Source organism: Chelmon rostratus, chromosome 5, assembly GCF_017976325.1.
Source record: "Chelmon rostratus isolate fCheRos1 chromosome 5, fCheRos1.pri, whole genome shotgun sequence".
Classification (NCBI taxonomy): domain Eukaryota; kingdom Metazoa; phylum Chordata; class Actinopteri; order Chaetodontiformes; family Chaetodontidae; genus Chelmon; species Chelmon rostratus.
In genome coordinates this window covers 9,966,325-9,992,548 of record NC_055662.1, presented here as the reverse complement: position 1 = coordinate 9,992,548, position 26,224 = coordinate 9,966,325, and the positions used below count along the sequence as shown (strand labels likewise).

Sequence of the window (26,224 nt, the reverse complement as noted above, 5' to 3'; positions counted from 1 at the left end):
CTGTCCGACTATGGAACATTCTAATGACACAAGATATATCTGTAAACGATGGATGTATCATATGACGATGTCTCTCTCAGACAATATATCATCTACTGTGCAGTGGAAATTATGAGTTAGTCTCTTTTCAAATTATTGTCTTATTTGTTTATTTGGGTCTGGCTGTGTAGAGATCTGTGCAGTGGCTCATAGTCCTCACAGTGTCTCACTCCAGTGAGGGGCTGCTGGGGGTGTTCGCTCTGACAGCCCTGGGGAAGAAGCTGTCCCTCAGTCTGTTGGTGGTAGTGCAGATGTTCCTGGACCGCTTTCCTGATGGAAGCGGTACAAACAGTCTGTGGCCCGGATGGCTGGGGTCTGTGGCAATGGATCTTGCCCTCTTCCTGACCCGGCCCGCATATATAGAGTCTAAGTCAGGAAGGGGGCAGCCCACGATGCCCTGTGCAGTTTTAACCACCTGTGCCAGTTGTTTCCTCTCCTGTGCCGTGCAGCTGCCATACCACACTGTCACATTAAGGCAGAGGATGCTTTCAATTGTGGCCCTGTAGAAGTTGATGAGCAACCGAGAGGAGAGTCCAGCCCGTTTCAGTTTCCTGAGGAAGAAGAGCCTTTGCTGTGCCTTATCACCAGGTGGGAGGTATTCATGGACCATGGAACTTGATGTTGTCCACATGCTTCACCACTTCTCAATCCATGAGGAGGGGGGCGTGATCCATCTTTCTGGACCTTCTGAAGTCAACATGACCTCCTTGGTCTTCCCTGTGTTCAGCACCAGGTTGTTGGCTGAACACCACTGGGTGAGATGGCGTATCTCCTCTCTGTAGTGGGTCTTGTTGTTATTTGAGATGAGACCCACCACTGTAGTATGGTCCGCAAACTTCACGACTGTGTTGGTGGGGTGGATGGCAGCACAGTTGTGAGTAAACAGGGTAAAGAGGGCTGGGCTGAGCACACAACCCTGTGGTGTGCCCGTACTGAGGACCAGAGGGGATGATGTTGCTTTCCCTATTCTCACCACCTGAGGCCTGTTGGTGAGAAAAGTCTCTGATCCAGTGGCACAGTGACGCAGGCAAACCCACCGCGTTTAGCTTCAGCGCCAGCTTGTCTGGGATGAAGTTGTTGATAGCTGAGCTAAGTACAAAAAGCATTCTGACATAGGTGTTGGGCTGCTGCAGGTGGGTCAGGGCTGTGTGCAGGGTGATGAAGACAGCATCCTCTGTGGACCAATTCCCTCTGTAGGTGAAATGAAGGCTGTCTAGGTCCGAGGGGATGAAGCCTCTGATGTACCTGAGAAAAATTCGCTCAAAACACTTCATGATTACCGGAGTCAGAGCAACAGGCCGGTAATCATTCAGGCAGGTGATGGGTGTCTTCTTGTCATGTTCTCGAAGTCTTGCCTGACACTTTATCTGGTCCTGTAGCTCTGCGGGTGATTTGATATTGAAGTAAAAAAAAGGAGAAAATTAATACAATGCAAAAAACGGTTTAATCTTGCTAATGTTAATGTCAGTACTCTTAAATCCCTACAATACACCACTGGTTCTAGAAGTCACAAAAATAAGCTTGATTACTTCATACTGATCTGTAGCCTTGCAGTACCGCGACCGACCGCATGAGGGAGACACGGCCATCTTGAAAAGAGCGAAATGTTGACGTCACGACTGAAAATGACCCCACCACATCCTCCACGCGCTGCTACCGTAAGATTATAGTCTGTTTGAATGGTGAGGAAGGCATAAAGGGAAAAAAATCCTCTACGCTTGTGAATGAACGTAACGCACACATCCTGTCGCGCACATGTGGCATTTTCTGTGTGACATCTTGGATCTGTCATTGCTAAAGGGAGTCTGTTGTTGAGAGGAGTTGACGTCAAGCCTTCTTTTCTGCCCCCAGCAGCATCACCGGGTAAGCTAACTGTCAAGGCTAATAAGAAGCTGGCTAGTATACCACAATATGCCTGAGCTAGCCACTGAAACCGGCTTCTAATTAACCGTAAGACGTTTATTTAACGTTACTGAGTGAGGGTTTCGCGCACCTGGTTTGCTTACCAATGGGACCGTAGTGGAAACAAGGACTTGCTGATGAAGCTACCTAATGTAGCTAGATCAAGTTAGAGTAAAAACGCTGTGACTCGTTCATCTAATCCTCTTCATCATTCGGCGGCTCTTGTTTCGTTTTTGTGAGAATCGCGGAGATGAAGGGAAAGAGCCCGTGTGTGAACGTGGGTCCAGGCAACATGAAGTCAAGTGGGCTAACCTGGGAGCGAGCAGTCGTCCAGTCAAAGCATCGAATAACGAGATGAGTGCTCGTCGCGTCGCATAGTGATGGAAGTCGTGGAGGAGCCGTGGACATTTATGGGGCTAAATGTGTGTGAATTCTCAGCAATGACTTAGTGGAATGGTGGGCAAACAAAACCGGCTCGATAAGAAAAAGTTGCATTTAAAATGTGCCTATGCAGCCAGAAGTAAACAGACGGTAATGGTGTTATGTAAGTTACAAATGAATCTCAGAGTTTCTTTTTAGTGCAGTCAGATAATGCAATGGCATGTTGACATGGTACTCGAGCTGTCACTAAACGATCAGTTGATTGAAAGAAAATGAACTGGTAACTATTTTGCAAATCAATATGTAGTTTTCATCGTCTTTTCAAGCACTTGCTGGCTCCAACTTCTTAAATGTAAGAATTCTATTCTTTTTCTTTGTCATTTAGGACAGTAAATGAAGAGTCTTTGGGTTTTGGACTGTCGGTTGTACAAAAGATGCATCATTTTGGGCTCTGGGAAATTGTGATGAGCATTTTTCAAAATTTCTTGTCATTACATAGACTAAACGATTAATTGCCTAATAGTGAAAATAATTGACAGATACATCAATGAATATTGTTGTTAGTTGAAGCCCTAATAAACACCATGTGTTTTACTTGTTAAGCTAAGTTGAAATAGTTATGAAGATGACAAAGATAACTACAGGTTTTAGATAAGTATAGCCAGTTAAGTAAACTGTACAACATTTCTGCATGAAATGTATCTTGAAATGGAAAATATTAATAGTGGCACTTCAAAATTGTGCTTAGGTGCAGGACTTAAGTACATGTGCTCTTTGGCTTTCTACCTCTCAGTGTTTGACCTCTAAGCTTGCCTGTGGGCAATAGTGAGGGGTTGAACCAGACCAAGTCATGTACAAACCCTCAAATTTTGTGGTAAATGGTCCTTTGTTGGATGAGTGGAGCACATGGACAATGCGCTCGGTGAACCAGCATCCTGCCCACTGCCATCACTCCGTCATCTAATGACAGTCTTGTTTGATGATATCAGCCTAAGGACTGGGTGAAACAATAATTATGGGCCTCGGGTAAAGGTCGATGAGCCTGCTTTAACCTGCCCTTCGCCCTCCAACAGTATATAAAGTGACCCAGGATGAGACAGTTCAGTGTGCAGTAGGGAGAGAACAAACCAGAGTCTGCTCTCACAAGGAACCTGCGACAGGCGTTTGCTGTTTTTGTGTCTGCATTCACAGAAGGTACTGTATGCTTTATGCTTTATAAATCAGCAGATTTAGTTTTAGTCTTTTTTTTTTGAAGGGGAATGTGAAGCAGAATTGTTTCTGCCGGTGTCTGTTTCTGGACCAGCAGACACACGCTACACAGGGCTACATTTTATTGTGTGTAGGTGGCGGTGCTGCTAATCAGCAGACCCCACCAGAAACACAATTGTCATGATGTAGTGCTAAAATGATTAGTTGCTCTTCTTTGTCTTGATAGTGAACTGAATACCTTTTGGGTTTTAGGTAAAACAAGACGTGTCTGCATGGACTGGGAGCTTGTGATAGGAATTTTTCCGATTAATGACAAAATCAAGAAAAGAAATCAAAAATGAAAAAAATCATTTAATTTTTATCATTTAGTCTTATCTTGACACAGAAGCCACATTTGTATAATGCTGGGGTTTCAGTGGTTTGCTGAATATTCTGGTGAAGTAAATGATGCTATTTATGTGCTATTCGACCCCAAAGTTTGTCCCCACTAGGTGCACCTGCAAGTGTACACACAGTGTACTTTCAGCTTTACTGCGTGCAAACATGTGCATGCCACAACATGCCAAACACTTAACAAAAGTATTTAGTGTAAGATTTTGGATTAAACAATTGCTGCAACAGTGTGTGGTGTTACAGTACAGCTGTGTATACTTTTTGCATCTAGCTGTAGATGCCACTAAATTGATTCAAAGATTGTCTTGCTCATTTAAAGATCCTGACCAAAAGTAAAAATGGTGTCACTTGAGGTGTACCGTATATGTTCACCTACCACCAAGACTGAGATCCTTTACATGTACGCCAGGGTAGAGTCCCTTTACTTAATTTTGTTGCTGCAGGATGAAAAATAAATGTGGGTGGCTTCTCTTGGACATATTTTTTAGAAAGATAAATGTTCAGTTCAGTTGTGTCAACAGGTGAAAGTAGGATGGAAAATTTTATCACCAAGAGGAAATTTGACTGTGAAAAATGCAAACAAAAAGTTTCCATGAGCACTTTCATCAGTCATGACTTTGCCTTGATTGAGTTTGGTGTTCCCTTTACAGAACGATAGTGTGCTGATGATCAACACCAGTGAAAGCAACACTTTTCCATGCAGACAGGGTCAAACATTTTTTTGGTCACCGTTGTGCAGCACTGTAGCTATTCACTAATTTCTTTAAAAGGTGTTTGGTTTTGGAGTAGTTTGCTTAATTACATAAACCCTGGAAAAACAGGTAATTGGGCGTTTGTGTACCTGTGTTCAGACATCGCTCTTTCTCTGTGCCGTTCACACCCACTTGGTAGATAAGTGTTTGAACTGGCAGCGTTGCCTGTTGGTAAAGGCTCAATCTGCACTCCTGTCAGACTTCTGACTTATCAGATGTTTTATTTATTCTTAGTCAGCTGGTGAAATTGATGATTGCAAGGGAAACTTCTCACTGAGCTATGTTTACATATGGGTGTAGGAGCCATGAGTGTGTGTGACGTGTGTGTGTGTGTGTGAGGCCGTAGCACTGATAACACTTAGTTAGCCTGGTTGTTCACACCCGGTGCTTAGATTGCCAGTTGACAGTGCTGATGAGAGTAATTTGCGTGTGCTTAGTACTTCCTTGATTTTCTTTATTTATTGCGTGGTTAGTTGTGGATTGTTTGAATTTTTTTGTGCCAATTTGTTTGTGGTTTCTAATCTGACAAAAATGCCATGAGAGGGCAGTTAAATATGAGGCAGATTTGCAAGGATGGGCAGAGAAGAACAGTTTCCCACCCTGCCCTTTCCTCCTTTCTCCTCTGCTGCTGGCTCTCTTATAAAACTCATATTTAACATCATGGCAGTGGCCTTCACCGTATTGTTGAAGGACTAACTTCTCTGCTGCAGACTACCTGTCTCTCCCCACCACCCTTTATCTCCACAGCTACAAATAGGCCTTGGACTCTAAATACACATGCACCACAAGCACAGACGTAGTGATTTTGTGAGTGTGTGGTGACATCAGTCCGACCTGACATGCTGACATTTTATAACAGCTTCTTCACTGTTTTGATTGGACTGTAGCCACACTGAGGCCAAGGCCAAGGACTGCCAGTGAAGAAAGCTGCCTCTCCTGATTGGGTGTTGATTGTCACTCGGCTGTCTGGACCTGTATGCTCTCCAGAGTAAAAGAAGGACTTATTTAGGAGCATGAGTGCATGTGTATATTTAGGGTCCGTACCACATCCTGGGTTATTATCACAGCTGAGGAAGCAAGCTGACAGCTATTCTTCCTTATTGGTTAGCATGCTATATTTAGATCACTGCCAGTGCTGGATTTTTGGGGATGACACCAGTATCCAATATAGTGTTTATTTGCTGACACTTGCGTGTATTGTGCCTTTAATCCATGTGTGTATATGTTTATGCAGGGCATGCCTGTCTTTGTGTTTCACTCATGTGCTGCTGCCTTTAGGCACTCCTAAACACCTCCTCACACACTGTGCCTCTTCCCCCTCTCTTAATGAAAAATAAATGTGGAAGAACAGAGAGATATCATTTTACCTTTGGCTGCTTTCCTGCCAGGGAGGAGCAGACCTTATTGTTGGACGTTTATTTGCTTAGACTTTTGACCAGTGTACTTCACCAGTGTATGATGAGATATGAGATGAGGAGGTAGGGTCATACAGGGTTTTTGCATTGCATGGCTAGTTGCCTTGATTTGTCAGGTATTAGTAAATTCATGGATTAGCCAAAAACAAACATTCCCATCTCGTATTTTAGGAAAAAATGGCAAATTAATTGAGAGAAAATGTACTACATCACAGTAATTATAGCCATCCCAGTATGATATAGAATTGTGTACTGTAATGAAAGGACTGCAACTGCAATCACTTTTTTTCACTTTTCACTAATTTAATTTATAATCATCAGACAAATAGAAAATTGAGTATCAAAATTTTTGGCAGTTGACTTTCTGTCAATCAGGTAATTGTTTCAGCACTATTACCCTCTCCTGGCTTCGACCTGTATTTCACCAACAATAGCAGCCAGCAGTAAGGAGGGCAAGGTTCAGAGCTCCTGGAACTTTTACAAGGACTGTGTAAGAGAGAAGTGCTAGTTAGAAAAATGAAAAACTTGAGCTAAAGAGAATTTTATATATCTATATAAGGATTTTCTCTTATTTTTTGTACCTTGCCTCCCCCCTTTCCCCCTACTTCAGAATAAGGCCTCATTAGAGCGAGTTGAAGAGGAAGATTTGGGAGAGAGGGCACAATTCATCTGAGAGAGGGTGTCTTTTCTTTGCCTCCTCAGTTCAGAGACCTAGGGAGAGAGAGATGAAGGGGAAAAACTAATGACTGAACGCAAATTAGAAGTAAGAGAGAAAACAAAATGACCCTTTTCAAACTTGTATTTTATCTTGGGAAAGGCGACTGAGCAGGTTACACATCTTGACAAATCTTTTGCTTTATATTCATATCGTCTCAGATTTCCACACAGCTGGTCAGCAGGGGCACAGCTGTATACTGTTGGCCACTGAGCAGTTTGGGGTGCAGCGCCTTTCGCCAGGGCATCTCAGCAGTATATATAAAGAGAGGGAGGGTTGTCTCTTTTATTTTGACTCTCCTGGCCTGTGGTGTTTTAAGTTTTGTAGTTTTCCTCAGTGACACAAACTTGATCATATTGGCTGGCAGTGTGTTGCCTTCCTCCACAGCTGCAGCTGAACTGTGTGTTGGCAGCTGCAGTACTCCACTACAGGCTGACTACATGACCGTCTCTTCATACAGCCAAATAGGAATCAACATGGAATGCTCATTGCAGTTTCAGTGAAGGAATGATGTGGGTTTGGCTCAGTGCTGGGCTTTGTGGCCTGAGTGCTTGATTGGAATTTGACGAAGGCAAGTCGATGGGTAGAGCGAATACAGAAAATTGCAGCTGCCATTTCAGGTTTCTTTTCTTCTTCACTGCCTCTTTTCTTTTCTTCCATCCTTTCCCATTCCTTTCTTCCTCACCGGTGAGTCGTAACCGTCATTTTATCTGTCTCTCCTCCACAGTCCGCTGCACTCCTGAGGAGTCTGCTGCTCTCTTCAGACATTTCTTGTTCTCTGCCAGCTATTCCCCCGACTCCATCTCTGCTCCCAGGTAACCTGTGGGCATCACTCAGCACGCTCGGAGCCTCAGGGCAGACAGACTGACTGAGGCGCTTTCACGCACCAGCTATCATTAGAGGCTCTGCAGGAAAAGGAAAAGCGTTTCTTTACAAAATGTGAATGAGGCTGTTTATACACCCCAGCATTGCATATGGACCTGCAGGGTGAACTGAAGTGAATGAGTGCTCTGTGTTGAAGCAGAGGTGTGTGTGTGTGTGTGTGTGTGTGTGTGTGTGTGTGTGTGTGTGTGTGTGTGTGTGTGTGTGTGTGTGTGTGTGTGTGTGTTTTGTCACACAATATCATAAGCTGATATCACTTTACAAAAAAATCAGTGCTGATACGATGAGTAATCAGTGCATGCCTGGCTTGTGTAAGCGAGCGCTCCTGTATTCTTTTGCTGGTTTGTTGCACTTGTGTCATTGATAGTGTGCATGCTGTCGGCTGCATGTGTAATAGTCTGTAATTGGTGGCTGTGTTTATCCCACTGGTTTCCTGTTCTCTCTGTGTGCTTTGTGCCAACAGTGGGCCTTTGGGGCGACGTGTGTTTGGTGCTTCATTTGCCAGTAGGATTGACCTACTAAACAATTGGATATTCACATATTTAAAGCCGCACCATGCAAAAGAAATTCAGTTCCCACTAGTGTTAGGTATTGTTCTCTTTTTTGAGTACTGACCCACAGTTAATGTGTTGTACAGAGTATACAGAACTGTTGGGTATTGATCATTGGCACTGGATGCTTAATCAAATTCTCTGTTTTATTACTTATTATTTGATCAGATATTGCTTAATTTAAATTTAAAAACATTTAAAAAACTTTTTTTTATAGTATGTTACTGTACGATGGTATTTTGTAGCTGTATGTGTTGAAATGGGTTCACACACAATTTTGAAATGTTCAGCATTTTTGTTTAAGTTAGTGGAGTTTTCTGTGTAAGGGATAATGCCCGGCGCAATAATTTAGAACAATCAGGCTATTTGACCGGAACTTCTTTTATAGGTGTCCTATAACACTTTTTAACGGACACCCTGCAGCCAATCAGAATCAAGTATTCACCCAGACCGTGGTATAAAAACTGTTAACTCAGTGCTTCTCACCAAAAACACATTGTGTTTTATCCTCAATGCCGAATTAACATGTTGAATGCATTTACCTCAAAACACACAAAAACATGTCACAGTGGATTTTCAATACACAGAAAATCATATTTATATTCACCAGGTAAGATTTCAAAAGGTGTCATTTTGCCATTCATGCTCAGGTGTCATGTTGGCATATGGATTGAATTTCCAGAAAATGTGAAAAAAATCAGACTTCATGCAAATATACAAAACTTTCTCATACTTTGTCTTCTTCCTCTTCCTTTGGTAAAAGCAGCCTTTGGTTGATCAGCCACTCTGGTATACACAAGCTTGCTCTACTGATTTAATGGTGATAATTAAAACAGTGTTACAACCCTCTGTCTGCATGCTGGAGATTTACTTTTCTCCTCTCTTAGGAGCCCACGATTAGTTTAAGTTTGTGTATTTAAAACATTTATTTGCACTTGATCGTGTCTCCCTTCCATGTCACACATTTGGAGCCAGTTTGTGACAACAATTACATTTCTCTGCCATTTGGAGCTAACAGTAAGAAATGGTGTGTAGTTTAGAGAGCAGTGTATTTTTTGTCATAGATTTAAAAGTTTGATTTAAGTGTTTGTTTGTTTGTTTTTTTTTCAGATCAACGCCCTCCAGCTAGTGAAGAAGCCATGCTTATCTGGTCCCCTCATGGCTGTGCCACTATGACCATCACCCTCCTCCGGTCCCAGGTTTTTGTTCTTGCCCTGGCTGTGCTTCTCTGCCCTTTGAGTCGAGTGACAGGTCAGGGGGAAAGTAAGACCCAGTCCCCTGCCCAGGTGCTCCAGGACCTGCTGGCCCGCCATGGAGACAACAGCACCATCACAGTGCCCCAGCTGCGTGCTTTGCTGGCCCTCCTTAGCCAAGGTCAGGCTGAAGGTGACGGTGACAGCAGCAATGTGGTGACACCCACAACCAAACCTCCCAAATCTAACATCTCCAAGGTGAGAACAAACCGATTCTTTTATCTTGTGTTAGCACTTTGAGGTGATAAGGTTCTCCTTTGTGGTTGGTATAACGCAGGGGTAGGGAGTCATTTTCCTGTCAAGGGCCTTTTCAGTTTTTAGACACCTTTGAAGGGCCACACTAAATGACTGAAGACACACTGTGTTCTGTGCTGACTGGAACTAATTTTCTTGGGCAAGGCATCTGATGTCAGATGGTATTGATGATAATGATGCCACTCGCAGTTGTTTTTCCAGGTTTGGGTCAGTCAGCCTTGAGCGGAACCGAGTCTGTGCAAGACAATTTTGAAAATAACTGCTCACAGTAGTAGGTCTTTGCTTTGAGGTGATTTTACGTTATAGGTTGCCAGGCATCATTGAACGGCATAGCAAATATGTTGAGTTCTTGTACTTTTCATGTCCTGAAACCCCTGGCCAAATGTCTGAAGGAGTTTTAACACTCACCAGCATATTCAGAGGTCATAGCAGGCTTGTGCTCTTGCAGAACAGGAAAATTGTTTGTCCATTTCTCTTGGAAAGCATGATACTCCTCATCTGCTTTTTTCTTGACAGTTGTGCACGTTACTGCACATTAATTTTTAGTGCATCATGTTGCTGCCAGTGTTAAGACAGAATCAAACGAAAGAATGCAAGCATGAGTGCCAAGCACCTACCCTGCTTCTTTACAGGTGAGGGTAGCCTCTCAACTAGGAAGGTGTGACTGAGTATTTGGCTGAAAGCCAGAAGCAGAGGGAGACAGATAAAACACCTAAAACACCCCTGCCTAGATCACTAACTCTCCTTAGTTTTTGATGATATGGAAAAGATGACTGATCCTTTCTTTGCTGTGCCACATGTTGTCTTCACAATCAACAATCTCTACCAGCAGCAGAAGCATGTTGTAGTGGTCTTTTTATGTCTATGTGGGGTATCTCCTTAGCTAGCCTCAATGTGTATTCCCATTTTTGGAATAGGAGCGCATTAGTGGCAGCTGTACCTCCTCTGCAATGTTCAGATGGTTAAATCCAAGTTCAGTCTAATCTGGAAGAAGCTGGTGCCACATAGCTGAAATATATAGCATATTTCCCATGCTCAGTGTCGTGGATGATTGAGTCAGTTGCTGATCTGCTTTTGAATAGATTTACTCAGAGTAATGATGGCAAAGTTCTAAACACTTCTGAGATACTGAATAGAACAAGAGGTTAAGGTAGCAAATAGTTCAGATGTTGGATGTTGGGCAAGCAGCATGTGTGTTGCTGTCTTAACTCAGAGAACCAAAGTAAAACTGTGACCCTCCTGATAACTGTCACTGCTCTCCGTATTTACTGAAGTATGAAGCACATACCTCTGTTCAGTCACGTGTGACCTGCGTGTTGTTAAACACCTTTCAGAGGCAGCTATTCATCGCTGGACACGTCACATTGAAACGCTTGTGGCTGCCACAAAGGAAAGAATGTTTTGTTGGCCGTGCTCAGAACAGTTTATACAAACACTGAATGGAGTATTGAATGTATTTTCTGCTGTTGTGATGGGCTTGAAGTGATTCATGCATTTTAATTATGTGGTGAGTCACTATCAAAAGCCCCACTTGTGTTTGATTCAACATCATTTTTTTGTCCTCACAGATCAAAATCCAACTGCCTTTAGTGTCCCAATATAGAAATGAAATATTTGGATGCAGTCTGTTGCCTTTTCAATGTGACTTTCGAAGTTTGATACCTCAGGTAGATGGATGCCATAAGCTGAGTGAGAAATGTTCGCTTTCAATTTTATTTGAAATTATATAGAATTGATGGATTGCATCTTAACCATTGCATTTAGACAGAAGAATGCACTCTCCAACCTCCATTGTGTCTGCATCTCTTTGCCTACATCTGCTTTTTTATATCTATATCTAAGTTTAATTCTAGCCTTCTGAGCCTGCCCACCATGTGTTTGGCTAAAACTGACAGCAACCTGACCTGTTGCTGAATGTGCATCCTGGCAAACTCAGTTGTTTCTAGATTAAACAAAAATTGTAACTTCTTTTGGCCAACTGACTATGTTTTCATTTCCAGTGCTTGCCTGCAGACACGCTGGCTATTTACAGCATCAGCGAGCAGTCCCGTCTTGATGGGCAGGGCTTGCAGGAGCTGTGTCCCACCATGCTGCAGCAATTGGATGCTGGCACCTGCAGGGCGCAAAATAAGGAGGAGCTGAGCGGTGACACCTCCCCCAGGCCCACAGACGCTGAAGGTGAGCGCTGAGTTGTTATTCAAGATTAATGTAAAGTGTTAGCTATTTGTCCATTTGTGTTACCACTCAAGGTATTTAAAAAATTTCCTGTAATGAATAGTCATTCCATTCTATTGTAGATTGAAAGGATAAGTCTGGTGATACTGACATGTATTGTTTGAGTGCATCAGAGCTCCAAGAACTGTCAAAACACTGCTAAAAAGACATCATTGAGCCACAGCTTTGCAATATATGACACTTTTTTGTACAATTAACTTGGCCATTGTTGTGTATTTTGTCTCAATCCTACATACGCTGCCTTGTACTGCCATATACTCATGCTCATTAGTGCACTGACTCTGCAGTTGAAAATAGGAAAGCAAAGGTGGGATTTACTCTTATTTGCTTATCGTTCACTGAAACTACAGTGCCCAGCTGTTCTATAAAGTTATTTAGCTTTTTTTTTAAATGAAAAAATATGCTATTGGCCCATTTTTAAAAAAGATTTACCGTACATCTTCAGTAGGAACCAAGGGGTTTGGGTGCCAGGGGTGGGGAAATTGTGAAATTAAGATGGAGTAAATTTGTTCAAGGAAATTGTGATAATTTAGAAAATCAGTGCAAAGAAAACATTACTTACAGTATGATCAGAAAGTAGTTACATTAAAGCACATGAATAATGAGAGGAAGTAAAGGGGATCTTGTGCTGTGGATGTTAGAAAGATGGCATAAATACAATTCTTATTGCAAGAGAGAGGGAGAGAAAGTCTCTGCATGTCTGTACCAGGACCATCCTTAGACACGAAACAAGGATTAAGTTCATGGAGGCAGGTGTTTCTCTTAGCAACACTTATAATGACACATGAGTCATGTCTCTGCAGTGTATATTACCAATCAGAGAGCTCCGTGTCTTATTATTGACCAATCAGAAACATCCTCATCCCATTAGGAGGAGTTGGTATGGGAGCCGGCTGTGAGATTTAAAAGATGATGGTGGGAGAAATGTTGTCGGGCCGCATTCTGAATCCAGGCCCTTTGTATCGTGGTTATTTAGGTAAAGGTACAACACGTTGAACAGAAAAGAAAAACCACAGCAACAATATTCATGACATTTGTTGACAATAACAAACATATAGAATATCGCCAGCCTTATCCTTCAACTGTACCTATATTATATGTTTTGTACGTTAGATGAACAATGTTGTGTAGACTTTTTAGACTTTTTAAAACATGTGATGGCATTTGTATTGTCTGTTGTTCAAACTTTGCTATTTGCTGTCACTTTCTTTTTACAGCTTCTTAGTCCGTCCATTGTATATTGTAATTATTTTGCTCCTTCTAGAGTGAGTATATCATCATATCTGTCTGTGACCAACTCGATTACAGGTTTTTTCTCTGTGTTCTCTCTCCTTTTACAACCGTGTTTTACCGATGTGTTACCAATGGAAAACCTCATGCAGTGAGACCTCGAAAACACATTTCTTCATCAGATCTGAGCTCCAGAATGTGTGTTTTGTTGCCTAGTGATGGTGATATCATGATGTCCCCGAAGCAGATGAAAGCCAAAATAAGCGTGCACCGTTAGCCAAGGCTCAGATTGCGTTTCGCAGTTTGGCTTAAGAGCCCACACATCCTGCCTATCACATGTGTAGCAGACATCCCATCCAGGTGAAGACAGTCAGGCAGGAAAGCATTCCAGCAACAAACTGCTCCTTTTTCCTTGGCTGCTGATCTACTGTAATGCCATATAGAGTGCAGACTGTACACACACACCAGGATGTCCTTGACAGCCCTGGAAGCCGTTTGGCATCTGCATCCAATCTGAAGTTCTCAGAAGTGTGAAGTACAGCGTAGGCTGTTGATTAAAAAGCTTTTGAACTCTTGTTGAATGGAAGCTGAATTGGCTAACAACAGACTCTGAGACTTTGGTCAACTTACATGATGTTCTGCCATCGAGGATGCAACAGAGCTCGTGTCTGAAAGCAGCAATGCTTCAGGAATGTTCATAGCACTTCATTAGTTTCCCCAAGAGGAAAAACAACAGCTTTCAGTATGAATGTGATGGCTGATGGCATCAATGTCTTCATATTCTTTTTAATCTAATCACACTTGCTGTTGCCTTGCTTAGCCAGCTCACAAATTTCAGTTCGACTTTTAACCCAGTTCAACTCACCTTTGCAGGTGGAGGAGAAATGTGTTAGTGGCCTAAGGCTCCTGGCTATCTCTCCCTCAAATTTGTTTTCCCTTATCCTCCACTCGTATGGCCTCAGCTCACCTCACACTGTCCTCTGTAGGCAGCTTATTTTGGCTTGATAGATATTTTTCTTTGCCTAGGCTCTGGAGGTCTGCCAGCAGCAGGGAAGCAGCATGCCATGGGAATTCATCCCTATTGCAGATCTCACTGACTTCTACATCCTGATCTTTTCTCAATATCTAAATGTGATGCACCTTTTGTCTGAGATCAGATAACTCACATTCCATCAGATACACTATCAAAACACTTACTGGTCAAGTTGAAGACATGCCTTCAGAACATTTTGCACTAGAATTATCCCTCCTCATACAACCTGGATGCCAGAGAGTCTTCACAAACAACCTTTTTACCTGTTTTAACATCATTGATGCTTATACCAGTATATTCTCTTAAGTCTACTACTAGTGCGTTTGGTGCCTTGCCTAGCCGTCTTCAGATTGGCTTTGACTGTTTGACAGCAGAATTACTGCATATTATCAGCCTTTCCCTACAGCTGTTTTCAGTGGCCTTCCAAACTGCTTTGGTTTTACCTCTTTTGAAGAAAAGAGATGCCAGTTACAAGAACAGCTGTAGGCCAATTTCCAATTTGGGACTGTTTTTTTTTTTCTTTCTTCAGTTCAAAAAGGATAGATTTTTCATGCGGTATGCCCCAGGGTTCACTCCTGGGCCCAGTTAAGAAATACAAGAAAGAAAGAAAGAAAGAAAGAAATATATACATAATTTGTGTAGCAGAAAGTTTTTTTTTCTTATTTCCTATCTAGTTAACCACCTTTCAGCCACTTGGCAGGGTCCCAAACCCTAGTTTGAGAACCACTGAGTTAAAGTACTTGTCTACTGCCTCAGGAGTGGAGTATCTTCACCACAATTTTACATAAAAATATGTTTTTGATTAAATGATTGCATTATGTCAATTGCTGAAATCCCAAATCACATGTCAGTCACATGCAGATTTATGGCATTGAAAAACAAGTAAATGTCATTTTATTCAATACAGCTGACACAGATAAAATGTATGAGATCAGTGTTTGATTTCTGACATCATTTTAGGTTACCACATTTAGCATTGCCTTTATTTGATAACAGCACGATTGTTTTGGGGGGGGAAAGTTGTCTGATTGATGATGCATAGCTCAAGCTACATTTACAGCTGCATTACCACACACACTATGCATGGCAGTTTGTTTCAGTGTTAAACTTTCCTCTTCCATCCAACCTCCCTCTCACTCAAACCACCAGTGTGGGGCTTTTCTTTCCTGAGTGTGACAGTGATCAGTGCCTTCTCACTCACCGGAGTCTTCGTTGTTCCTCTCATGAAGACACGCTATATGAAGTATGTGCTCACCTTTTTCATCGCTCTTGCCATTGGCACACTGTACTCCACTGCCATCCTGCAGCTCCTGCCAGAGGTTTGCCATCCATCCACACATCTTCCTGTCTACACCTTTTATCTGTATATCTTTGCACATTCCTATGAACCTTTTTTGCTTCTTGAAAACACAAACGCCAAAGGCTCTTTAGTTTCACTGCAGTGCCACATGGCTGTTTGTGAAACTTGTGCACCTTTGGTCAAGCACTCCTGGTCTGTCCTGTTTCCTCTCCTTCCTGCCTTTGTTTTCTCCCGCTGGTTTTATCGGGCTGTAATGAGAACTGTGGAAGGCCTTTTGGTTTCGCTTTACCCTGTCTGCATCATCGATCATCTGTCAGGGTATTTATATTTGCGTGCACTGTGTGTTTGTATCTGTGTCTGTCACCTTGAGATCCAGGCCAGCTATGAGGTTTTTCTTGGAGAGATGGTTCAGCTCTCTCTTCTGCCTCTGCAACATGTAGAACAGCAAAACAAACTTCATAACAGTGTTTCACTCCCTCTGTTTTTAGGCTTTGGTAATCATAAATTTCAGTTTGTGTAAGACAGTCCAGGAGAAATGGAACACAGCACCCTTAAATCGTCCTTCAAATTGGAATGAGACCCATTGTTAGCAGTGCTCCTTCTGCTACTGTTAGGCTATTTAAAGTTCATCTGAGCCCTTTTGTGTCTGCAGTGATAGCTTGTGTGTACCCTGAGGCTAGGACAGTGATACAGATGCACCTGAGTGGAGTAGGACAAAGTATTTGTGTGTGTGTGTGTGTCTGTGCACAAGGTTTCAGTAAACTGTAGTTTTCCCTTAACCCCACCCCCGCCCCCTCGCCCTTTGTCAAAAGAAATGGGGTTTGAAGAACACTTCAATGGACAACCATTATTGTCTTCAAATGTAGATGAAAGGTGGTGTCACTTCTGTTGATCTGTTTTTAATTGACAAATGAGCCTGTTGTCTGTGTAACGACTGATTTCATTCAATTCTTCCTTTCTTTTCAGGGAGTTGACTGATTGGTGTTGTCTAATTATTTGTTTCCTTACCCTGGTGATTAATCTGATAAAATCTGCTCTCGACTAACTACTTCTCTTTATTTTCACCTTCCCCTCCTTCCTCTTCCTCCTCTCTGTTGATCAGTATGGGGTTATGGAATCCTGTGTGTGACACTGATCTCTCTGTGCTCGCTGGTCGGGGCCAGCGTGGTGCCCTTCATGAAGAAAACCTTTTACAAACGACTGCTGCTCTACTTCATAGCCCTGGCCATTGGCACGCTCTACTCCAACGCCCTGTTTCAGCTCATCCCAGAGGTAGTGTCGATGCTGCTGTGGCTTATTGCAGCTCCTTCACAGAGCCTCAGTGCTGGGTTACGATTCAGGAAAGAGCATTGAATCAAATCAAATCAAATCATCAAATATCCCATAGAACATTTAACTGTTTTGTCCCATATTCCTATATCGCATTCTTATATATTGTGTCTTATCTCAGTTAATGTAATGTTAACATCACAATCAGGACAATGAGTTATTGCTGTGTTTTATATTAAGCTGTAGAGTCTTATGCTCCAATTGGTTGTCGTCTTGCACATCAGCCATCGGCATAAATTGACTTCAGCAACAAGAAAAAGTTCCACCATAATTACAAACATTAATGCAGAGTAATCCCCGTCTCTGGAAATAAAGGTTATGTTTAAAGAGTGATTAAAGTGATTAAAAGCAGCATTTGCAGAGTAAATTCACAAGAAATTCAAAATGCGTAACATTTATTGTCGAAATATGTGATATGGCTGCCCTTCTCAAAAGCAATTCTAAGATGACTCACAGGTAGCAGTGTTCAATTTAAAATATACCAAGTCAAGTATGAGTGCATATGGTGATACAGAACGTTTTCACAAAATTCAATTGGAAAAATAGTAATGGTAATACATAAAATCACTAGATGAGAATCGTTGAACTAAATACCTGACAAATCTAGTTCTGCTAAAAGAGTAAAGGCTATTTCCGGAAAGACTATCAGTTCCCAGCAATAGCTGAAACAGAAATGTTTTATTCATCAGCCTCAATGAATATTTGAATACTTTTCTGAACTGATCATCACTTTTGATCTTTGTGAGCAGGTTTATATTGGTTTCTAAACATTGTGAAGCTGTCGGTGTGCTTTCACAAAACCTGCAGGATGCCAGTTAGAAAAATAAAAACACTGAATACATTTACATGCACATTAGAAAGCAGGTTATTGGAAGAAACCAGGTCAAGGCAGTATTCTGGTTACTTTAAAACCTAACCTGTGTTTGTGTTCAGCTGATGAGCTTTCTCCCCTACAACAAAGCTGGCACATCTGTGTATTAGTAATATGTCTGCCTGAACTCTTTGTACACCCTGAACTGTTAGAAACCAGATTAAAAGTAAATATGGCTGTAGTCCAGTTTCTACAGAAGTAACATTCCTCATTAATCAATTCAGGTTTAATATGTCAGATTACCAAATGAAGCTTAGTGGCATGTCAACACACTGACTGAAGAGCAGTTTTCCATGATGGTTTTAAAAGGTGTCTAGACGGTATACACACCCATCACGGCAAAGATTACAGCTGTTGTGTAATTCAGTGCATCAATTCACCTGGGATGAATAGAATAGAAACACATTTGTATACCTCGTATCTGAAGCAGTTATGATAAGGTTGTGTCTGCTGAATGAGAGATGATTACCTAAATTATTCAGCCTGTCTCTCAGATTAGAGGTTGCTGTGAAATATTTTAGCAATATCTTAAAAGGATGTCCGCTCCAGTTGATGTTATTGCTCATGTATCCACTTAACAATGGACAACAGTCAGACCGCCCAAAGACATTCAGCAGGGTGACGTTCTCAACAGAGATGAAAGCAGCTGACTCTGACAGAGCTTAGAAATGGGGGAAAAAGTTTTCAGTCTTTGCCAGAATTGAAACTTCACTCAGACAGTGAAGCCGACTACACAGCCTCGACCCACTTAGAGTTCAAAACAAGCAATTTACCAACCACTAATTGTTCACTCTAAAAACCCTGCTAAATCATGACTGTACATGTGACAGTCGTTTCAAGCAAAACCTCATTTCAAAAATATGCACAGTGAGTGATGCAAGGCAGTAATGATGTTATTACAGCTACTATAAATATTTCATCATCACAAGCTTACATCATCTTCTTTCCTGTATGGCAGGCCTTTGGTTTTGACCCTATGGTGGATTTCTATGTGTCCAAGTCTGCGGTGGTGTTCGGAGGCTTTTACCTCTTCTTCTTCACTGAAAAGGTCCTCAAAGTTCTTCTCAAGCAAAAACAGGGGGTGAGTAGATAGCAAGAGTGATGTGAAGTTGACCTTATATATGTTCTATTGTTAGATTCGGGTTGTGATAAATTATAGTGACAGCAACAAGTTTATCCATAAGATAAATATGTAGCAGCAATGTGTGTCTGAACTATGATCACTATTATGTGGAAGTTGTCAAAGTAGGGGGCAGCACAAGACTGAACTGAATATGCATAAGCCACTAAAACTCTCATAGTTTGCCATTGCAACACAAGAGAGCAACAGTCAAGACAACATAAGTCAGATGCTCATGATGTCTGCAAAGAACAGTGCTCTAAGTTGACGAGACAGAAAAACAGGTAAAAACAATAGTCTCAACAAATCTGTTTCTGAGCTGGTATTTATGGAGGGTTAAACAGCTTGTATCTAGTTTGGATAAACTCACTATCAGCACACAAATTTTACAGATCATGGAACAATCAAGCAATATGTTCGTAACTGGATCTCGAAAAAACACTGTGCAGAGCAGAGAAACTCAATTGAAATCAGTAGCAATATATTGCTACGAATATTTTTCCAATACCAATATGTAATGAAAATGGTAAATGTGCAAAAGAAACACACATAAAATAAACAAATTGGTGTTTATTGCAATTAGCAGTTTCTAAGATAAGATATGACTTTGCTAATCCCACGCCAGGGAAATTATGTTGTTATAGACACCAATAATAGCAAGACAAGGTTTTGTCTGATGTATTGCATTACATCAGACGAAACTCCTGACAGATGTTCAATAATATATCAGTATTTCATTTATAATTTCTCAGAAACACATTTGGACAACAGAAATTTGTGACACACAAAACATGATGATGTCATCACAGCGTGATCCTACGCAAAATCGATAAATGATAATACTGACTTATCGTTCCGCTTTAACTGTGCCATTATAGTATTTCTATAATCACTTATAACAATGATATACAGTTAACCTGTGAAACACATAGACATTTCACTGAACATCATTTTGTTTTTTTATCTGAAGCTGGTCATGTATTGTTTTTCTTTCCGTTATTCATTCATCCTTTAATATTTCTTTAAGTTATCACACCATACCATGTTGTTACAACGTTATCAGGCAAACAATGGTTTTGTCCAATGAGTTGCTCTGATGTACAATTTAATTGTTCCCACGTCATTGTTCAACATCAGGGGCAGGTTTAACCAGTTGTACTGGAGGATCAGGCCAGAGACAGTAGGGAAGTTCACAGTAGTTCCCTCAGAAGTGTACACAAAGGTACACACCCTAATACAAAACTAGCTACCTGCTATATATTTAGTATAGCCGACTGTTTACATTTTACACTAAAAAAATGCATTCGACAAAATCAAGTGAAAACTCTCGTTTGCTACACTAGAGATATTTGGCTTTGAAGAATCAAGTTTTTTGCACTACATTCATAGCCTGTGTCATCAGAAACAGATTAATATCACAAAGTTTTAATCTGCTCCCAGGCATCAGGCCAGCATACCCTCTTTTCCCTTTGGCTGAAAGTTGACTGTTGAACACACATTCGTGCTCAAGCAGTCAAGTACTATAACAGATTGTTAATTGTCCAAATCTTTTGTAAGTTAAAAAAGATGAACATCTGGTTCCAGCTTCTCAGATATTATTGTATTGAATTTGTGTTTTGGTCTGTTGGTTGGACAAATAACTCTATTTTAAGACTTGTCCTTGTGGGCACCTGGGTAACATTTTGCCCAATTTATTAATTGAAAAATCAAAAGATTTATGAATAATGGAAATGATCATTACCTGTGTCTGTAACTGTAATTCACCTGATAATTTAACATTAGTAGGCCATAGACTGTTTGTTGTAATATCTCTCAAATTTCTCTAAAATCTGGTGACATGCTGCACGCATCTATGAAAGATGCTCTTTTTTAATTTTAGATCATAGCTCTCTTTCGCTGCAGAGATTACATTTTTTTCAAATCTTGATTCCTCCCAATAGGTTGAGTGTTGTATTTGTGACTGTGATGTGATCTGGTTAGTGAGCATGTGTTCTTATTGACTGTGAGCTGTTTAAGTGTGGCTTGTTTTTGGCTTTTGGCCACTTGCCAATGGTGCCTTCCGTGCATATTTGCTCCAGTGCAGTACTGTAGTAGTGTACGTGTCAGTGATTTTTAACAATTTTCCACAACTGCAATACAGTCCTTTAAGTCCTTTGCACTGAATTCTAAAACCAGCTTTACTGGAATGATAAGCTGCAGAAGTTCATTCAGTTTCCAAGTGCTGCTGATTTCGTTCTCAGAAAGCATCAGGACAAGTGAGGCAGCGTCTGCGGGATAGTTACTCCACCTTGTGGTTACTGTGCTTTGAGCCATATGGTCTAGCCAACCTCATTAACAACTAACACGTTGACCTGTTGATCCAATTACAGACGCACTTTGACCCAAATTGGCACCTGCGTAAATGCTGTCGGGTTTTTCATTTCACTGTAGATGAAGAGGAAAAAACCCATTAATAATTTAATAAAAGTGTTGCCGGAGAGGTGTAATTTTGTACAAAGGAAAGTCACGGTAGCTGCTCTGGTGAAGCAAAACACTGAATTTGTTCTGATTCCAGGAGTGTTGTTGTCCAACTGTACCTCCTTCTTCTTTTGTTATTAATTTACCAAAATTCAAGGTTATTTCATTCATCAAACTCTGTTATTGATCACGATATCTGCTTTCTCTCTATCTCTCAGAGCCACGGTCACAGTCATTACCCCGGTGCAGATCGTTACTCGACACCTGATGGGGATGTGGAGGAGGGGGAGAAGGAGAAGCTGCAGCAGAACGGAGAAGCCAGCAGCCTGGCTCTGGGCAAGGTGGACGCAGGGGAGGGCGAGCTCATGCTCAGTCCTGCACAGACACCACAGGTAAGGGTGGGAGATCAAGAGCTTGATTTGTTTGGTTGCCATTGTTTTGTGATTGTTTATTTTTCATAATTGGACTGGATTCTCAGCATTTTTATGTTCCTAGTTGATGGATTTTCATCTCTGAGAATGAGTTCATAAACCCAGCATCATAGAGGGGACATTACATATTAGGCTGGAAGGAAATGATATGAACTCTTTCACTGTAATAAAATAATACTATAGAATATTATGTTAAGAAGTGGTCTGACTGTTTGTTGGTGCATGATTATTAAAGAAAAAATTAGTCTATTTGAAGGTGATTTAGGGTAGTTGTTTCTAACCGTCGGGTCGAGACCACTTGAAGGGTTCACAAGATGATAAAACATAATGTTCTGATTCTGAAATTTAGATTCTTTTTCTCAGATTTCTCTCGAAACTGTTTTTGTTAAATACTTACATTGTTACCTCTTGATGACACAGACTGAGAGGTTAAGTGGAGAAAATCTCTCTCTGGCTGAACTGCTCACTTTTCAGAGATGTGTTCAGCCTGTGACCGGGGATTGGCAGAAATGTTGAGAACCAGTGATTTTAAGATGCACATAATAATTTACCCAAAAACCTTGATATAAAGTACTTCAAAGTCTGTTTTTGTAGCCTGATTATCAGCTGACTTCACCAACATATTTTTGCTCATGATGTGTATTTGCATATTGCTGCTCTGTCCACATGTGTTTACCTGTCATAAAGTGCCCCTCACTCTGTTCCTCCCAGGACTCCCAGAGCCCAGACAGCGGTGGGCGGTCTGCCACCAGCGGCGGTGGCTGCTACTGGCTGAAGGGAACGTCCTACTCTGACATCGGCACGCTGGCCTGGATGATCACATTGAGCGATGGCCTGCACAACTTCATTGACGGCTTGGCCATCGGCGCCTCCTTCACCGCCTCCGTTTTCCAGGGCATCAGCACCTCCGTGGCTATCCTGTGTGAGGAATTTCCCCACGAGCTGGGTGAGTCGAGCTGGGATTAGAATGAGAAATGTGTTCCTGTTGTTTTCTGACAACTTTTTGATACATTGGCTCCGAAATATGTCGTTCTCCCTCTCTCTTTGTTACCAGGAGACTTTGTGATCCTGCTGAACGCTGGCATGAGCATACAGCAGGCCCTGTTCTTTAACTTCCTGTCAGCTTGTTGCTGTTACCTGGGCATGGGCTTTGGCATCCTGGCTGGCAATAGCTTCTCCCCAAACTGGATCTTTGCCCTGGCAGGGGGAATGTTCCTCTACATCGCTCTGGCAGACATGGTCAGTGTTTGGAGAAAAGGGGAGGAGGTCAATACACATGCTTGAGTTGTAAGGTTGGATGTTTGCTTGTGAGCGCTTTCATAAGACTGCAGACTCTTTGGAGAACTTGTTATAAAGATGTATCCGCTTAAATTCCATGGACAGGAAGAGGTGATGTTAAAGAAATTATTCTGTTCTTTACCAGCTACTGCAGAGTTACCAACTAAAGGAAAAGACATGCTGAAGTTACATCATGAACATTTGGTTGAGAAGAAAGAAGAAAAAAATCTCTGACTAAATGAAGGGTTTATCGCCAGCAGTAGACCTTTCAAATGGATCCTTATTAATCCCTATTAAAAGTAACTTCATACCTTGTAGTTACCCAACAAGACAAACAGATGTTGTTTTTGGTTTCATAAATGGGGTTTGTCAGGTCAGCATCTATATTCATGTCCTCACATACATAAGAAAGAAAAGTCACATGTCTAATACAGGAATTATGGTGCATCTAAATCTAAAAAAAGGTACCCCAGAAAAGAAATCAGAGTAATTATCTGCACTGACCTTTATACTTTGCCAGTAGGTGAGTTTTGAGGATGGATCCTTCATTTTATATCGTGCTGCTGCAGATAAACTGAATGTTTAAAGGTGCACTCTAGCAATTTAAAATTGCATCTCAGTAAAGAAGGGGCACTCACAAGAGACAGATCAAAAAATGTCCTGACCTTCAGACTGTAGTATGGGTCAGCTCCCAGGAACACTCCATCTTAAACCACCAATTAAAGTTCCTCGACAGCCAGAAGACATACAACCAATTACACAGGCCATGTCATACTCCTCCTGACAAGTACATTGACTTTGACTTTGACTAACCCTATATTTATATAGTGCCTTTCAAAACAAAATGACAAAGTGCTTTACAGTAAAAAAATGATGATAAAAGTAGATACGATCCAGAACAGAAGATATAAAAGAGGATTTTTAAATAATTACAGCAACTCTCTGTTTTATGCCTCTCAGTTTCCAGAGATGAACGAGGTAAGTCGTGAGCAAGAGGACGCGGGCGGCAGCAGCTTCCTCCTCACCTTTGCCATCCAGAACGCCGGCCTGCTGACGGGCTTCTCCATCATGCTCCTTCTCACCACCTACTCTGGACAGATACAGCTGGGCTAGCACCGGACCCCCCAGACCAACACCCAGCCCTACACCCAGCCCTGACCAGTGCGAAATGAAACTGAGATGTTACCTGGTTTGTGCTGGTGTGAACTGACCCCAAGAGGAGAAATTCTTTCATTTTTCGCTTTATCTAACGTCACTTTTCAGGACCCTGGAGTTTGGGGAGTTTGGCTGCTGTGCGGCAGGTACGCACACCACTCTCAAAAATATGCGAGAGGCCGTTCGTTCGCAGTTCCCAGATGCAGTAGATCCCAGTAAGAGGGGATGGCAGCCTTTCCTGACAGCTTCTCCCTCTAACAGTCTAGAAATATCAACTGAAGAAGTGTTCAGCCGACAGAGACAAAGTAAAGACGTGCGACTCAATCGCTGAACGTGAACTGAAGTGCAATACTCACTTACTCTTCAAACTCTTGACTACTGATCAGCCATTTTTGCTCCTGCTCTTATTTTTTTTCCTCTTTCGGATGTCGTTGAGCTTCAACTGTAAAGATTTAGTAGATACAGAGTATTTATATTACTCATCCTCTATGCCCACAACACTTCCTCAGGAGGTGGGAAAAGCACAATCAGGTAACAGCAGCTGTATTATTGACATCCTTTAGTCTTTGTCTCCTCAGACTTTAACAACCCTCCCCCCCTTCAGTCCCCCTCTCCATACCAAAAACAAATCGGACCTGAACTGGAATTTTAATCAGGAGTCAACATCAAACTGACTTACAGCTGGACTTTGTTGTTTGTGTGTTGATGTTATATTTTTTTATACATGATAAACAAGAAAAATGATCAGACTTGATCAGACCAAATATGGGCCGACCGTTGAGAACGGTGAAGGGCTACACGGTGGCGTTTGGAAGGGGCACACTTATATTCTCCTCAGTTTGGACTCTTGTCTACAACCTCAGCATGCAGTTAGAAATTCCTCATGATGCCTGGGTCAGATATGTAAAGCGACATGAAGTCCAGAGTTTGATATCAGTGGCTTTATCCAGATCAGACGCAACGACATTCAGTGTCCAGCAGCTTTTCTCCACATAGTTTACCATCTGTGCCCTTCATTAATATAGTGTTGAGTATTTTTTTTACTCCTTGAACTAAAAGTGCAGATCGCTGGTCTTCACACATCCCATAGACTATTTTTATTATTTTATATTCTTTTACTGTATTGTAATAGTCTGCAGAGAATACTGTAAGGGGAACCATATGAACATGCACGCTATGACCTTAACCATATTAATCACACGTAATAAGCCCCACTTTATTCCCCTCGAATGTTCTTATTATTTTTGAGTCACTTGGTTAAGCAGAGGATCATTTCTTGTAATAACACCACTGTTCTGAAGGTCTTTCAAGAATCCTCAAAGGCTCTTCTAACCATATGGATGAGAAATATTCTGACTGATGCAAAAGAAAAGAAGAAAGATCTGTAACCAGTTTCCCAAGTTACCGCATGAACTGAGGCTCAGGTTTGGGACGAAACCCCAGTTCCAATAAAGACAGACCTTAAGAGCAGCAACAGTTTGTCGGTTAATCTGTTTGTCAATTAGCGTAAGTTTAAACGGCTGGCTTTTGGAAACGGTTGTAAGCTGCAAGTGGCAAAAAGGTCACTGCTTCCAGCCTCTCAAATATCAGTATTCGCTGTTTCTTTTTTCTGCGAGTGCTCTGCTGCGATCGTTAATTGATCATCTTTGGGATTTTCACATGTTCGTCGAACAAAAAAAGACATTTGGATAAGATTGATGAAAAGATTTTTTTTTTTTTTTTTTTAACCATTTTGTATGGATCAAACGAGTAATCAGTGAATCCAGAAAATAATCCAACGATTAATCAATGATGATTTTCAATTTTAGCCATAGACATTTTGTTCTTATGCTGAAACATATGGTAATGTATTATGGTATGTAATACTGAGCTTCCAACTTTGTGGAACATGTTGTAGAAGGTCATTTCCTGTTTCAACATGACGGCGCCCCAGTGCACAAACTCAGGCCCGTTCAGAAATGTTTTTCCCAGTTTAATGGGGAAGAACAAGCTGCATCAGAAACCAGAGGGAGTGGAGGCTGTAGCAGCAGATTCATGC

General features: G+C 41.6%; 1 protein-coding gene across 4 annotated transcripts; it reads left to right on the top strand.

The window, feature by feature from the left end:
* Positions 1 to 1,698: 1,698 nt before the first annotated feature.
* On the top strand, positions 1,699 to 25,553 carry slc39a14 (solute carrier family 39 member 14). 4 transcript variants are annotated; one of them, XM_041936340.1, is made up of 10 exons: positions 1,699 to 1,902; positions 7,534 to 7,621; positions 9,350 to 9,690; positions 11,748 to 11,925; positions 16,648 to 16,817; positions 18,704 to 18,826; positions 21,541 to 21,714; positions 22,465 to 22,699; positions 22,808 to 22,992; positions 23,992 to 25,553. In XM_041936340.1, exons 3-10 carry the CDS (start codon positions 9,379 to 9,381, stop codon positions 24,142 to 24,144), a joined length of 1,530 nt encoding a protein of 509 aa, XP_041792274.1. In that variant the 5' UTR covers positions 1,699 to 1,902; positions 7,534 to 7,621; positions 9,350 to 9,378; the 3' UTR covers positions 24,145 to 25,553. The 4 variants fall into 4 exon arrangements, with proteins under 4 accessions (XP_041792274.1, XP_041792272.1, XP_041792273.1 ...); XM_041936338.1 differs by having other exon boundaries at positions 7,534 to 7,723; XM_041936339.1 differs by lacking the exon at positions 16,648 to 16,817 and adding an exon at positions 15,395 to 15,564 and having other exon boundaries at positions 7,534 to 7,723.
* Positions 25,554 to 26,224: the final 671 nt, after the last annotated feature.